The 17,194-nt window shown below is 45.6% G+C and overlaps 1 protein-coding gene across 1 annotated transcript in view; it reads right to left on the bottom strand.

The window, feature by feature from the left end:
* The window catches only part of TRIM44 (tripartite motif containing 44), a 49,350-nt gene that overhangs the window by 26,614 nt on the left and 5,542 nt on the right, over positions 1 to 17,194 (bottom strand). The window contains exons 2-4 of the mRNA XM_075281073.1: positions 14,956 to 15,033; positions 11,362 to 11,601; positions 9,489 to 9,508 (exon numbers count right to left, since the gene is read on the bottom strand). Coding sequence (XP_075137174.1) covers positions 9,489 to 9,508; positions 11,362 to 11,601; positions 14,956 to 15,033 — 338 coding nt within the window. The remainder of the gene's footprint in view (positions 1 to 9,488; positions 9,509 to 11,361; positions 11,602 to 14,955; positions 15,034 to 17,194) is intronic.

Raw genomic sequence — 17,194 nt, 5'->3', positions numbered from 1 at the left:
TCGGAAGCCGCGACAGTCGTGGCAGGTGGGCTTTGGCCCAAGAGTGACGCGGCTCCCCGTGTCACTCTCGGTGCCAAAATCCGCCATTACGCCCCCCGTGTGAACTAAGCCTTAAAGAGGTTTCTAATACACTGCCGGGGGGAGGGACTCTTAAAGGATTTAGGTCACTTTTGGTGCAAAAAAAAATTGTGAAAAATTGCAAATTATAGCTCAAATTCGGTGTGTACCTTAATTTGTATTTTTTGTTACCTATGTGGTTTGGAATAAGGGGGCAGGACTTCCCCCAGACTGATAGGTTTACCATCACTTCCTTTAGAAAGTGGCGCAAATTACAGTGAAAATCTAGTTTTGTTGCAAGTCCATACAACATGGGTAAGATTTGTTTAAGTCTCGTTCACTGGATTGCTACTCAAGATCCATAATTCATGCGCCAAGTGTAAACCATGAGTAGGGTTGAGCGATCGGGATCGGAAAAGATCGGATTCCTGACGGCGATCGAGTAAACTTCATGATCGCGATCAGTATTCCAATCCCGATCTTTTCCGGCGGGATCGAGGTCAGAGGTTATCTCAAGATCGCTCAATATCGGAGCAAATAAGACATCTCTCATGGCTAGGGTTGAGCCAATCTTGAGATTTCGGGATCGATTTTAAAATCCAATTTCCAATCATTTTCCAGCCGATCCCGAAATCTCAAGATTGGCTCAACCCTAGCCATGAGAGATGTCTTATAACGCACCATGCGCCTATGTAACCATCATAGAGCTGGGACCAATCACCCTACAAGGTGGAAATCCTCTCCTAGTTATAACGGCAATAGTATTCCTACATTTGTAACTCCTTATTTATAGGTCTGACTCATGTAAACTTGATTAAAAATCTCCTACCGTTTTGTGTATACAGCTCCAAGGCAGACTCATGTGTCTCCATTTGTTACAGATCTGATGCAGTGAAACCCTACAGTCATATTTCCTTCTTTCCGATATTGTTTCAGACTCCAGATAGATAAAATCTTTGCCGCCCCTTTAAGAGATATAGACTCGCCTATACAAACATCAGTGAGGCATTGCTTTCATGCAGTAATGAATTGCAGAGCCTGGTGGGGGCGCTGTTGCTTTTTTCATCTACTTAGCAATTTAATGTTTTAATCTTTTATGATCCAGATCAATTCCCATCAGACCTGTATACAGATATATAAAATGCAAATATGCAGAGAAGGTAAATTATCTGCACACAATAAACTCTGTTCATATATTTTACTGCCCTTGTGAGACAAAATAAAGCATGCTTGTAAAATCCGGCATATTCCTTACAATCACATTGTTGCATTCCTTTAAAAACACAGGCCCCAAGAAAGGTCTCACTTCTCATAATTCATCGAGAATTTAGAATTCCTCAAAAGTTCTGCTCTTGACAGTGTTTGCAAGTTCAGCTCGGAACCCAAGTTATATATAGAAGGAATCTACATCATAAATTGAATTATGAGCGCAGCTCTGGAGTATAATACAGGATAAGTAATGTAATGTATGTACACAGTGACTGTACCAGCAGAATAGTGAGCGCAGCTCTGGAGTATAATACAGGATAAGTAATGTAATGTATGTACACAGTGACTGCACCAGCAGAATAGTGAGCGCAGCTCTGGAGTATAATACAGGATAAGTAATGTAATGTATGTACACAGTGACTGTACCAGCAGAATAGTGAGCGCAGCTCTGGAGTATAATACAGGATAAGTAATGTAATGTATGTACACAGTGACTGTACCAGCAGAATAGTGAGCGCAGCTCTGGAGTATAATACAGGATAAGTAATGTAATGTATGTACACAGTGACTGCACCAGCAGAATAGTGAGCGCAGCTCTGGAGTATAATACAGGATAAGTAATGTAATGTATGTACACAGTGACTGCACCAGCAGAATAGTGAGCGCAGCTCTGGAGTATGATACAGGATAAGTAATGTAATGTATGTACGCAGTGACTGCACCAGCAGAATAGTGAGCGCAGCTCTGGAGTATATAATACAGGATAAGTAATGTAATGTATGTACGCAGTGACTGCACCAGCAGAATAGTGAGCGCAGCTCTGGAGTATGATACAGGATAAGTAATGTAATGTATGTACACAGTGACTGCACCAGCAGAATAGTGAGCGCAGCTCTGGAGTATGATACAGGATAAGTAATGTAATGTATGTACACAGTGACTGCACCAGCAGAATAGTGAGCGTAGCTCTGGAGTATAATACAGGATAAGTAATGTAATGTATGTACACAGTGACTGCACCAGCAGAAAAGTGAGCGCAGCTCTGGAGTATAATACAGGATAAGTAATGTAATGTATGTACACAGTGACTGCACCAGCAGAATAGTGAGCGTAGCTCTGGAGTATAATACAGGATAAATAATGTAATGTATGTACACAGTGACTGTACAAGCAGAATAGTGAGTGCAGCTCTGGAGTATAATACAGGATAAGTAATGTAATGTATGTACACAGTGACTGTACCAGCAGAATAGTGAGTGCAGCTCTGGAGTATAATACAGGATAAGTAATGTAATGTATGTACACAGTGACTGCACCAGCAGAATAGTGAGCGCAGCTCTGGAGTATAATACAGGAATATGAGGCCATCCTCAGGTGATTGTCTATAACATACATGATGTAGGTTGCTGACGTGTGACCACTTTGCCGTGCACTCGATGATCTCATGTAACAGTATCTTCTGTAAGAATCGGTAAGTAGATAATATATTCCTGTCTTGTCTTATCCAAGGACCCTACTTCAGAATGACCCTTCTTAATCTTATTAGCAGAGTCTGTTTGTGCTCTTTATCAGAGACGAAAGTAGAAGAGCGAAAACCCCTTGATATAATCCCATTTATAATGAGGAAGGAAAATTACCAGCAGAATCATTTTTGTCAGTCAAGTGGCAATTCCGCAGTAATTAGGCGAACCCGTAAGAAACGCAGAGATATTGGCCCAGTGACCCCATCAAACCTCCAGCGGAGCAGCGTTCACCAGGCGGCATCAATCATCGCTGCTCATTCATTCACAGCCTTTTTTCTCCTCCCTATAGACAAAAATAGAACTATTTCCGTATCCATCACTGAGGTGAAAGTCATAGAAGGCCTTTCCTAGAAGACTGTGGCGATCCTGTACGTTAAACCCCGGGGTCAGCCATGTTCTAAATTTGGAAACCGCTTAGTGGTTACAGGCTCACGTGGAGGGACTGGTTTAGTGGTTACAGTCTCTAGGTGTGAAGAAACTTGTTCATCAGAACCTAAGCAAGTCTGGAACCAGCACCTTGGTGGCAACAGAAGGCAGCGACTCCGGAGCACTTACGTTGCACCCATTGGCCATGGACAACAACATTTCCTAGGGGTAGTAATGACAACAGTATCACTCTTTGGTGACACTTTCTCAATATACACCGTTCCTCACTTGGTCGGCTGTGGCTCTCATACCTTGTGAAGGACACAGAAGATTGGAGGTTTCAACCAGTGGACTACTAGTGGATAAGAAAGAAGGACAACTTGGAAAGAAGAACGGCAAAAGAAGAAAGGCTTCAACGCCTGTAACTTGTGGTCTACGGTCTTCCAACCTGTGCAAGGGGAGACTCCCTCTCCTCACAAGGAGCTCATCGTGCTGCATCCACCTCCTCCTCTTCGCAACCACTGCTGTTCACCTGCCGAGGACCAAGCTACTGTTGCACACTCCTGGGCAGCATTCAGGTCCCGTTTCTGGAGCTCTCTGGACTCCAGTGTGTGGTCTCTACTCAGTCTGACTTGGACCATCTGTGTGCTATCCATCCAATGTAGGCCAAATTTTGGGCCAGGTATGTCCTCCCATGTATCCAAGAACGACGCTGCCTGGCCCAGGACTGTGCTCTCCTCGCTATAACTCCTAGTCTTCTACTCTTTTGGTGGTCCAGTCAACCTCAATTCTAATCACTGCTCAATCTGTAGTCTCAACCACTGGTCCCACACTTTTTGCAAGAGTCTTTCCAAACAAGACGTTTGGTTTCTTTTAGGCCTGTCAAGGATTGTCTTGGACCTCATCTCTGACGTGACTCCTCATCCAAGTACATCGCAGCACATCGGTGCATCAAAGCCAGAAGTCCTCGGTCTCACGTGACTACTGAGACCAATCAGCAGCCTCAGCAGTCGCGGGAGAATGACTGATGATGTCACTCACATACGTTACCGGTTCAATATCAGTGACTGCTGACGCTTTTGATTGGTCTCAGTGGTCACATGATGCTGAGGTCTTCAGCTATTGATGCTCCAAGACGAGACAAAACGGACACCGACGGCACAAAATGGAGTGCCAGAGACAGGTGAGCATGCTTTATTGGTTTACTTTACACCTCCACATAGGTTGCTCCAATCCCTGGACAACCCCTTTAAGAGGGAACCCATTAAAACTAGAAAAAAATCACAGTCTTAAAGGACATGATCTATTTCTAAGAGGGCAATGGGTTTCGCACTTCTTACAAGGTCTCCTTAAAGAGTCGGTTTTTGGAGAGAGTTAACCCTCCACGTGGTGACGCTGCCATTTCCCATCTATGTTCTATCCCCGCAGGTAGAGAAGGAGAAGGGTCGTGTTTTGGGTAGAATTTTTTTAGCGCTCTCAGAAGAAGCCGTACAATCGAATGCGACTCATTACAGCGTGGCCGTAAAAACAGTACTTGAAATAAATTGGTTTCCAGCGCGGTGCGCACGATCTTATCTAAATGAAGAGTCCTCTGTGCCCCTAATTAATGTACAGAATATACGGCCATTGATAGCACTTGATGGATCCCCAGCTGTGCGGGGACAAAGCCTACGGTTGGGCTTAGTCTAGCTATAAATGACCCAGGAGTGGATTATCGGGCCAGTAATGATATATCTTATCCCTCCAGTGTATACAAAGCCTTTATCTAAAAATCAGTAGCCCCGCAGATTAATCCCATATATCTCTGCTGCTCCACCTGACAAGACCGTATAGAGCTGGGAGATCTCGTACGCCAATGCCCAGGGTCCTGCTTATAATAAAGACGCGGCGACTTTTATCATTTTAAAATAGTTTCGTTTTTTATGCTTTTGACTTCTTTGGTTTGTGGTTTACTAAGAAGTCGATTTTGTTGTAGGGCTTCACTTTATAGGTAATGGTAGGTGTTACTCACGTCGCTCTGTTCCAGTGATGCATCCTGGCAAGGTCTGGTGGGAACGCTAGAGAACAGAGTCATGGATGGAGGCAAGGGTGGTCAGTTGTCGCTACGAGAGTGGCCAGAGGATGGGATGGTAGTGTAGTCAGGAACAGAACAAAAAAGGTAGAAGATGAAGATCCTAAGGACAAGGCTGAAGTAATATCCAGGAACAAGGTCAAGGTCAGGATCAGAGTCAATCAGGAGTCATGACCAATTGATAGGTAGCCAGAGGATTCCTCTTCTACTATCCTAGTCATGGATGGAGGCAAGGGTGGTCAGTTGTCGCTACGAGAGTGGCCAGAGGATGGGATGGTAGTGTAGTCAGGAACAGAGTCAAGGAGAAGAACAAAAGGTAGAAGATGAACAATCCTAAGGGCGAGGCTAAAGTAATATCCAGGAACAAGGTCAAAGTCAGGATCGGAGTCAACCAGGAGTCATGACCAATTGATAGGTAACCAGAGGATTCCCTCTTCTACTAGCCTAGCCCCTGTCTTCTGTCTTGTTTATTTATGGATGAGGTCCCAGTTCTCCGGCTGTAGCTGTACAATGGTAGTAAGGTGCTACAGCAACCTGTACCAGAAGATGTCACCAAGGTTTGACAACCAGCTCAAAGGCAATCTGTCTTACCATGCGCCTTGCCTGCTGATTGAAGTTCCTAGTTCTGACTCCTGATTGACTCTGATCCTGACCTTGGCTTTGTTCCTGGATATTACTTCTGCCTCACCCTTAGTATTGTCCATCTGCCACCTGTTGTTCTATTCCTTGCTATGACCTTTGGCTTTATCCTGTCTATACTCCCATCTTGTCCTCTGACGTGTCCCATATTGACCTTGCTCCTGGTGACAACCCTTGTCTCTGTTCTTGACATTCTTGCCACTGTTTTACTGTCCATTTTTGACTCTACTTTCACGTCATCCTTAGGCTCGTTGTGCTCTGACTGGTAACAAACCTTGTTTCCAATCCTGGTTCTGCTCTTATCTGATTCTCAAGCCAGTCTCATCCTGACTGCTCTACTGGTGACAATACTTACTCTGTTTTTGACTTAACTACTTTGAATCTCCCAAATCTCCTGGTGGTGAGCCTTGGATCCGTTCTTGACTATGTGACTTTGGCACCGACATTACCGCAGTCTTATGACTATTCTATAAAAATCTGAAACTCCATGCAAGGGTTAAGGTTGACGACCAGTGGACCCCTCAGACTCCACAACCCAAAATTTATTTGCCAAAATTGGAACATTAAAGCCCCTCCCCATCAATACGCACTTTTGGATGGGATTGTACCCCAACCTTTTTGTGGTCTGGTGCACACATACGCCCCTTAAAAAAATGGTCACTGTTGGCAAGTACATTCTAGAATCCGCATCTCCGTATACATAGGGTTATTGCAGTCTAGATGACAACAGTCCTACCATGACAATATTGGGCCCCATTTGTCCAGTGGCTGCTTCTATGGCACGTATGCTCTTCTCTGTGACCTGTCAGATCATGGTTGGGTTTAGGCCTTTGACATTTTTAAGCCCCTTTTGGCTCCTGGGTCTGATATTTGCATATTTCGGTTGATGTTATTGGGAGTTCTACTCCGACCCATCAGACAAATGAGTACCGCAGGGCCCTCTGCTGTAGCCTATGGATCCCATATGTACTCTGAGTGCCTGCCCTGGATATTACATTTTTCAAAAAATAATTTCAAAAATTTTTCAAAAATAAAATACATAAATTCTAGAAATAAAAATGGACTTGTTTCTTGTTTTTTGGGCCCTTCACGAGATAAATATTCATCCATTCAGATGGAAATAGTGTTACTGTAATGAGATATGATGGCTCATCCCCTGATATCCGGCAGAATCACGTCCTACACCGCACACACATATGTCTAGTGACAGCGCAACATCCCGCACCCCCCTTGGGTTCCTCTGAACTTGTGGTCATCACTTCATCCAGATTACTATGACACGAGCGGCACTGACAGCCGAGCGCCACGTCTTATATTAGGGAGGAAGAACATAAAACATGGTATAAACTGCAAAACTAGGACGTGGATAAAAAATACTGCAGAAAACAGACGTCTGAATGATCATGACCTGATAAGTGTATACAGTCCTGTAACGGCAGACTGTGTCATAGAAAACCGTATTAACCCCTTAAAAATTACTGCATCCTGATAGAAATGTTGGATTGATGCAGTCTGATTAGACACTGTGGTTTGCCACAAGATGGCGTTAAAGTGCTTCCCCTGTTGCCCTATAAAAAGGCTCTCAGAGGCTACTTTTGGGTAGTGTACCTCTTGGTAAGACACGCCTCTATAACACATTAGAAGACAATTTGTCCCGTTGACAGACTTTGAAAAGGGGCGCATCACTGGACTGAGAGAAGCAGGATGGTCATTTCCATAAATTGCCGCCATCTATGACGTCTAAGAGGTGTTGGGGTAGTGGTTAAGTGAGGGCACACCCATATGGTGAACAGGCTCTGGACGGCCCAGACAGACCACCATAGAGAGGACCATTTGATCCGTTGACAAGCACGAGCAGCTCCCACAGTTTCCTTGTCCACCATTCAGACAGAGGGGGCGCATTCATTACACCCCATTTCCTGATGCTTGGCAGACAAAAATTTGGTGTCATGGTGCCCATGACATGTCCTGCTTTTGACAGCGAGTCACCGTTACTTTCATGTGCAGTGGTGTCAAGAACAAGAAACCTGGACTGTAAAGACTGGGCCCGTATCGTCCAGGTTCTTGGATTGGAATATGGTGGCCTAGTGGTGATCGCTTCAATCCTGCCTGTGCTGTGGAGCAACACACTGCCCCCTGCTGGTGTGATGATGTGGGAGCCATCGCATAGGACAGTTGGTCACCCCTACTAGCAGTACGAGGACTCCAACAGCTCAGCGATACGTGCAGGACATCCTGCCACCGCCACATGTGTTGTCTCTCATGGCAGGGCAGACACCTGGCACCCGCAGGATAATGCTCGCCCACACACAAGGGTTTCCTAAGAATGTCTCCCACACATTACAACACCTACTTGGTGACCAGATTCATCACCAATCCAACATTTAAGGACAAGCTAGGACAATAAACCAAGTATTGATGGGATGAGTCCAGGACCGATCGTGAATCGCTGTCATGTCTGTGCCATTACCTTTTAAGATGCCAACTGCTCATTATATAGATCACTGTTCACACCCGCGCCATCACTCTGACTGCTCTTAATTTCATTTGATGTCAATCACTCCCCCCCCCCCCAGCCCTGTTTAGTGAGTGATATTGATCCGTCAAGGCTTCTTGGTTTATCACTTCTTCTTGTCTGCGTCCCATCCCCCTCCCCACATTACCCATGTATAGGGTCTCATTCACACCACGTCGCTTCACGTTCCTATTAGTTCTGCAGGCCTGAATACGGACAAGTATGAAAAATCTGAATTCGATAACTTTAAATATATGGGGAATCTAAAAATGCACCAGCTTTATCACAGTGTCTATGGCGGATAAACCATTGCTAACTTACAATATTATTAAAATTGAACAATTTTGAAAATATTTTTTAATGTTTTGATCAAAATGTTATAATTTAGAGAATGTTTTTGATTATTTTTTTTTCTATTTAAATTTACTTTTTTATTTTTTTCCTACAAAGTATCCATGTACCCATCACTGGACATGGAAGAGTTAATCTCCTCCGTTCCCTCATATTGTTATGAAATGGCCTTGTCCGGCGAGCACCATGTTTGGTTATGTGTATCGTGCCTTGGCCCGGGCCCAGTTGCCCGGCTTACAAATATAGCCTGTGCGTTCTGGCCACTTAGAGGCTCTCACAGGATTAAAAGTGCAGGGTGAAGACCAGTAAATCGGGTGTTGTGGGCGAAGGGCGGGGGCCCTCTCATGTGATGACGGATAAAGCTGGCGATATAATCCCTGCTCGCCACGCTGTCACCCTGCCGTGTGGAAAGCCACTTACAACCCTGGAATTTCTGTCTCCTACAAACAACGGTTTCGGCCGGACCGGATTTAGCTCTACTGTGGAAAGCCGTCAGCGAGAGTCACACTAACCAGCTGCCGTCATGGCCGGATTTAAGGGATAAGGGGGGAGAAGGCGAAAGAGGGATAGGCATAAAGGGTTAACACTTTTAGTATAGAGCTGCCCCAGTGAGTGTGAGCATGTGCTCTGAAGGTGTCACAATTTTTTTTTTTTTTCTTACATTAGTGGTGAAAAAAAAGAAAAAAAAAAATCAAAAATATCCAAAAATGCAACACAAGTCTACATTATATAGGAAAAATATCATCTATAGACTTACATGTCGTCTTCTTCAGGATTCTAGACAATAAACGAGAGAGAGAGAGAGAGAGAGAGAGACTGGTTAAGAAAGGAAAAGAAAATTTATGCAATAGAAGAAGAGGAAAATTTTTGGAAAATTTAAATTAGCAGGTTTGTATTGGGGAAGGGTGGGGGACGTCGTACAGAGACAAATCACAGTATATAAAACTCTGGTACAACAATGTGTGTGTGGGGGGGAAATCGAAAAATAAACCTAAAATTTTTTAAAAAATTCATGTGATTTGGAAGATATAAATATACGAATAACGGGACAAATTAGTAAAGGTGGCCAAATAGAGAAGAGCAGAGCCAGCTCTTCCTCTCCCTCCCCCCCCAAAACGTTGAATTTTAACACCTGTCCCAATTCAGAAAACAAGCATGCCTATCTTGGATCTGCAAGCACGAAATCAAGAAGAATAGCTGCTCACTACTGGAGGTGTAAGACCAACTTAAAGGGATATTGGTCATCAGATCCAGCATCACCCCAGCCCCACGGATAGATAGGTTAGGGTCTCCTGAATCAAACAGTGTTTTCCCCTTCTGAATCGTTGCCTCCGTTGCCGAGATATCACAGTTTTAACGATATGCAAATAAGCTATTTGGAACAATGGCGGCGCCCTTGTTGCTTCAAAGGGCTCATCTATAAATGGACAAAAACGGCGATAACTCGGCAACCGAGGCAACGATTCACATGGGGTAAACACTGTTTGATTCAGGAGACCCTAACCTATCTATCTGCAGGGCTGTGTTCATATGCTGTGTCTGGTAACACACTCCCTTTAAGACCTGAAACTGGTCCATGTTGTGTCACAGAATGCAGTTTTGTTACATTTACATTGCACAGATAATTCCTTGTTGGTACTGATGATATTTTGCACCGTATATAGTGATATTTTTTAGATGATATATTTATTTTTGTGAATTTTGGGTTAAATTTTACCCCATTCCTGTATTTTGTGTATTTCCTTGTACTTTCTCTCTTCTTTAGCAGACTGGTCGCTTAGAGCCATCCACATACAGTGCGCTGAGAGTTTTTGCTTTTTGATCTAAACAATTTTCCTCTTGTAAAACACTGTAGTTCTGATCACTACATTCGCACTAAGCTCAAAGGAAGTTGGAGTCCCAGATATTGACCCCCTGCGGAGAACACCGCTTTCATCATCCTATCCACGTGAACGTCCTGTCACCCATATTATCTGTGCATCTATGGAAAGCTTTATATCCCCCCCGGATGGTGCAGGATAATCCTTGACAGGCCGCCATTAGAGCCGCCATCTGATGTCTCAGGCTAGGGGGCTGTATGGAGTGATCACATGTAATATCATGTAATCCCATACACACACATAGTCAGGGATGAGTGCCCATTAACAATTTTTTTGTTTTTAGAGTTTTTTTTTTTTTATTCTATTCTCTGTCCATGATTTTGGGGGCGGCCATCTTGCCTAAGTTTCTCCTCCGCTCTATTAACATCATTTAGTGATATGCTTTACAGCAGTCTTATGTCCATAGGCAGCAATAGTCTGGAGCCGAGTCATTGAAGTCTATGGGAGAGTTTTCTAGACATGTGACATCATCTATTGTCAATAGTGATGTAATGATGGCTCAGTGGTGTTATCTATAGTGGTGTTATCTTCTATTGTAATACTATCTGTGATGTAAATGAGGTAATGGCTGCAAATAAGAACCCTACAGAATTGGTAAGTATCAGTCTATTATTAGGCTTAGTGGCCAGAGTGAAAATTGCACGTGCAAAATATAGTCAGCGCTACTCTGAAGACCTCAGTGTCTTGACGTGACCAAGCTGTAGGGTTAGAAAGAGGAGTATGGAGATAAGATACCCAGAGTATGGTTACCTCAGGTTTATCCATTACCAGTTGGTTGAAGCTGTTGAGTTGTTGGGTGATCTCCGCCATCTCAGTCATTAGTTTGGACATGTGGACATTGAGTTCGGCCAGGACCTCGGTGACATGAGCAGAGGCCACGGCTTCCTTAAGGTCAACAAAGTGCAAGGCCTTTTTCTCCTCCTCGTGCACCAATTTCTTCATGTGGTCAAACTCTTTCTGTATAAAAACCTTCAGCTCGCCCCGTGTGATCTATGAGGGATCAGAAAGAGAAGACATTACAACATATGCAAGGCAATGAGCAAACGGGTTCGTACAACAAGTCGGGTTTGTTAAAGATGGCGGTCTCGGTAAGGTGCAGTAAAATAAAAAAAACACCCTCTCCTCTACTGGACACCCTTGCCACATCCCCGCCATCTTTGATCCTGTTTGGGTCTCTTCCGGCCACTCTTGTGACATCATAGGCCCCCAGGGTTTGTTGAGGCCCAATCAAGTGGGGTGCGGACCAATGTCATGATTTCACGCAAGCATCATAGCATAAGCGTGGCCCTCAGGACCATTGAGGCCTGTGATCGGGCCCCAGCAGTCACATGAGACGCATTTCCCATGTGACTCAATTACAGGCCCATGAGGTCTCAGATCTGGCCCAAAGAGGATCCAAAAAAGTTGGAGAAGACGTCCTAGATGCCGCCTAGGTGTACGTGTTTCTCAGGATTGCAGAATATTCCACAAGGCAGAATCTTCATCATCACAGATAAATTCCGCAGCTCCCCCACACATGGACACTCCTCATACACACCAGTTATAACCTGCACTCCTCACCTTGGTTTTGACATACACCATTATACATTCCAGGCCGCTTCACCTTTTCTAAACAAAAGATAAGATTCCAAACCTTGCATGGAAATCTCCCTAAAATTCTTGAAATATCATCGCTGGATGGGTCTGTGAACTCAGGAGCCCCTTAAAGGGGCTCTATCATTGCCAAAACGTGTTTTGAGCTATTGATATGCCTGTATACACTAGTTTTTCAAAAGAAATCCCCCTCCCGTGTTTCTTAAATATTGCTAAAACCTATACTAATGATGCTCACTGAGCACCCTGGGCATTCCCTCACTGAGCACCCCCCTGCGTCATATCTCTTCCATGCCCCCTCCGTTTCTTCTGCTACGTTATGCCCTCCTCCTCACTTGCTGTAACCGACTCCATTCTCCATCCAGTCTCGCTCCTGCGCTTTTAAATCCCGGGCATGCTCCCATTTTCTGTTGGTGCCCACCATAAACTTATGTTGCAGCCAACACCACAGAATCCCTCCTTGACTATATGCCGCAGACCAACTGCTATTTTTACCATTAAAGTGTTATTTTTCTCCTTTCTGACAGTAGAAGGCAGTGTATATCATAAACTATAGGGCATCAGGGGGCAGGGGGAATACATTTACAATGCACCATCCAAAGGGGATCAGAAAGGAGATCAAAGAAGTTTATTCGGCCCTAGTGTAATGAGGGTAACATGTGGCCTCTCCTGGCTTCAGGGCCCGGTCCCAACTGTGAGTCTGACCCCTATAACTACACCAGTCTATCTGTCTATCCAGCTCATTTCTCAACATGTCCCAGCAGATCAACTCTCTCACAAACTTCTCTTTGACTGTAAGGCACCTGGCTGCAGTACAAGCCCCTCCCCTTTGTCCATTTTCTAATCCCAACCCTAAGTATATTGGCATAAATTGTAAGGAATAGACAGGATATTATCATCTCAGCTCTGTAAGAGCCAGAAATATCGAAAAACCGAAGATTTGAGATAAAATGGCTGAAAGTGACTTTACCCTGGTGCATTCCTTTTATTGCCCTATTTTGCTTACAAATCAAAAAGGGCGGGGTTAATGCAAAAAATCATTAAAAGGGTTGTACTTGCTGATAATGTGTGCGGAACCTGTTGGAAAGGGGTGCGGTTTACATATAGGTCATAATATGGCATTCGCGTTTTGGTAAATTTGCCATTGTGATGATTCTATGTAATTGAAAATGACTTTTTGCAACTATTTTCTGGATCGTTCACTGTATGCACGGCACCGGAGTCCTCCCGCCATCAGCGACGCGTTTACGGATGGAATCTGCATTGCTCTCAAGCTGTGTCGAGTGGATCCCGCAGATCTATGAGAGCGAAGACTTCACCACCCACCAGTTTCTGTCCTACAATTACTTTCAAGTTGCAATTTTGGAGAATTTCGCCGTACAGAGAACCTTCCACTTGACCTAATCCATCTATGGGCAGAGCGGTGAGGAAACCTCCCGACACGTCTGACCAGATCAATCACACGTCAATTAGAAATGTACAATAACATCAATTCTCTCAAATTTTCCTCCTGCTGAGATGAATCTAATAATGGAGGAGCCTGCTGCATTAGTAAAATGGAAGAACTGGGCAGGACTTTGCTCTGCGGCACTGGAAGGTTCAACGACCAAGCTACTCTTTACATAGGTTTTAGGGGTTCCGGTAATGTAGTGGCCAAAGCCACCTTACAAATAGTAGTCACTTTAATGGCCCGGCAGCTCACCTTCTGTAACCTCTTTTGGCCTCTCCATGGTGTCTTGCGCTCTCTCTTGTCTCTTTGGTGACATCACGCTCGCGGGGTCACCACTGAGGCCAGTGATTGGGCCTAAGCAGGAACATGAGCACGCTAAATATTATGATGTCATGACACCCGGCACGCCCATGTGACTGTTGTCACCCAATCACAGGCCTCAACGGTGCCCCAGGCTCATGACGTCATCGGGAGAGCGCCGGATATCACAAAAGAGATAAGGGAAGGGGAGTATAAATGTTTTTTTTGGTTTTCACCTCCTCCGAGCCTTAACCTATTATATTCTGGGGTCTGAAGACACCTCGGAGTATAATAATTTAGGGCAATGCACGCCGCAACTGCCATTTTAGCTTGTCCAAGATGAATCCCCAATTGTTTGGTGTCATAAGAACTGATAAGCACAGTCCTGGGAACCCCATAGAAGTCAATGGAGGGCTAATCACGCAAGTCAATGGAGCCTTAGGTGGACTTTTGGTCCCCCGTTCTCCTGTCTTCTGGGTAGGGGTAATCATCCTTAACAGCACAACCCCTTTAAATTTAATTGATAAATGGGCCTAGAGGGTGACAATGGTGGCAGTTGTCACTTCTCCGTCCCCACTTCTCTTCTACATAATGGACTGTTCAGCGGGGGCCAACAGCGAGCGCAGGGTGAAAACCATAGAAAATCTCTTCTCCGCCATGAGGAGAGGGAGGTTAAGAAATATAAGTGGTTCGATGACTTTGGATGATTTTAGTTTTCTCTGTACCATGTTTGCCGTCTGCGGCAGCTCAAGTGACTGTTGCGTTCCTTAGCGACTGAATTAAACATGCCCCAATGAAGCCATTAATTATACAGGAGACGACAGAGGACTGAAAAGGAGCAAAGACGCTACTTGAACGGTCTCCAAACCCTACAAGTTAAGTGTTTCATAACAGATTCCCCGGCAGCATGTAATAATGGAAAAGAGCAAAAGAAAGCGGCAGACGGAGGCGGCGGGGCGCGCGACTACAGGGGCAACACACATGCGTGCTCCCTCACTTACTTTGGAGTTGGCGCACTTCTCCTTTAGCTTCTCTATCATATCACCCATGGCGAGCTTCAGGTCGACAGGTTTTCTGTTCTGTAGGAAAGAGAATAGAGGTCACCATCGCAGCAGGCAAAAAGGTGCAAGCAAGCTCACGTTCACATTGTCTCCATTGCAAGAGCAGAACAATGGACAAACAGCCCCTGTAATGGTGGCAACAAAGAATCTGGAAAGAGCTCATTGACTATAATAAGGTCTGGACGTGGGTTTGTGGGATTTTAATTCCAGTAGGGGGCACTGCCACCTATAACAGTCAGTATGAGGCACCACCTGCTGTATCCATGTCCAACCAGGAGGGTTAGGGTTGTATATAGGAGAGGCATAGTTAGCCTCTACTTCAACAATGCAACACCCCAAAAATGCCAAGGCTCTGAGTGTGCGGCCAGACCACACAACCAAGGCCCCATGCACAAGACCGAGTGTGCATCCGATGTAGGGTTGAGTGTGCATTCACTTCTAAGATGGCTTCTTCTCCGATGGTGATAGAGCACGTCCTATCCTGGTCGTGCTCAGCAAAATGAATCAGAAGCCCCCCATAGGTGTTAATGCATAACGGGATCCACTCCTCTGCAAACACAGCCCTACAACGGATGCATACTCGGTCGTGTACATGGGGCCTAACACTCCTACAGACAAGGTAGTGCCACCTACTAGATCTACGACCCACGTGATCCATTTTGTGACGTGTACAGGTTCGCACACCCCCTTGCTCACCCCCTGGTCCGCTTAAAAGTTCAACAAAATTAAAGTTAACATAAATTTTATAGATTTCATATATCGTCATCACCATCTGAAAGCGTTGGCGTATCTGACCTCGTAAATAGAGTCGGAAGGGAAACGGTTGCTACGGTTACATCTCAATGAACAACACCGGGGGCACAAACTAGTGCATACCTCCCAACCGTCCCGATTTCCGCGGGACATTCACGATTTTGGTGACGTGTCCCGCGGTCCCGGTTGGAGGGAGGCATGTCCCGATTTCAACTCAGATCTACGTCCAGAGGACGCAGATCTGAGTTGAACACATACGCGGCTGAAGCAAGGAGCTGTCACAGTTCAGCTCCTTGCTTCGCCGCTGAACGCCGCCTACTGGCTGTGTAGATGCGATGTGATGACGTCACATCGCGTCTACAACTGTGTGCGAGTGAGAGAGAGAGGCGCGCGGAGAGCTGCGGGGGAACGAGGAGAAGGTAAGTGTAATGTGTACACTATGATGGAACGTGAAACTGGGGCAGATGAAGGAGAGGACGGCATGACACTGGGGGCAGAGATGTGGAGACATGAATCTGGGGGCAGAGATGGAGAGGACATGAATCTGGGGGCAGAGATGGAGAGGACATGAATCTGGGGGCAGAGATGGAGAGGACATGAATCTGGGGGCAGAGATGGAGAGGACATGAATCTGGGGGCAGAGATGGAGAGGACATGAATCTGGGGGCAGAGATGGAGAGGACATGAATCTGGGGCAGAGATGGAGAGGACATGAATCTGGGGGCAGAGATGGAGAGGACATGAATCTGGGGGCAGAGATGGAGAGGACATGAATCTGGGGGCAGAGATGGAGAGGACATGAATCTGGGGGCAGAGATGGAGAGGACATGAATCTGGGGCAGAGATGGAGAGGACATGAATCTGGGGGCAGAGATGGAGGGACATGAAACTGGGGGCAGAGATGGAGGGGACATGAATCTGGGGCAGAGATGGAGAGGACATGAATCTGGGGGCAGAGATGGAGGGGACATGAATCTGGGGAAGAGATGGAGGGGACATGAATCTGGGGGCAGAGATGGAGGGACATGAAACTGGGGGCAGAGATGGAGGGGACATGAATCTGGGGCAGAGATGGAGAGGACATGAATCTGGGGGCAGAGATGGAGGGGACATGAATCTGGGGGCAGAGATGGAGGGACATGAAACTGGGGGCAGAGATGGAGGGGACATGAATCTGGGGCAGAGATGGAGAGGACATGAATCTGGGGGCAGAGATGGAGGGGACATGATTCTGAAGGCAGATGAAGGGTGTATATGAAACTGGGGGAGAGATAGAGGGGGAACATACAATTTACGGGTGACTGTAGGAGGATTATACTGTGTGCGGGCACATGAAAAAATTAATGAGAATGGGCGGAGTCAATTCAAAAGTGGGTGGGGCTAAATTTACCGCGGCGCACATTTTGTCCCTCTTTTGGTTCTTCAA

The sequence above is a fragment of the Leptodactylus fuscus genome, chromosome 7 (genome assembly GCF_031893055.1).
Source record: "Leptodactylus fuscus isolate aLepFus1 chromosome 7, aLepFus1.hap2, whole genome shotgun sequence".
Taxonomy (NCBI): domain Eukaryota; kingdom Metazoa; phylum Chordata; class Amphibia; order Anura; family Leptodactylidae; genus Leptodactylus; species Leptodactylus fuscus.
This window is presented reverse-complemented; position numbering and strand designations above follow the sequence as displayed.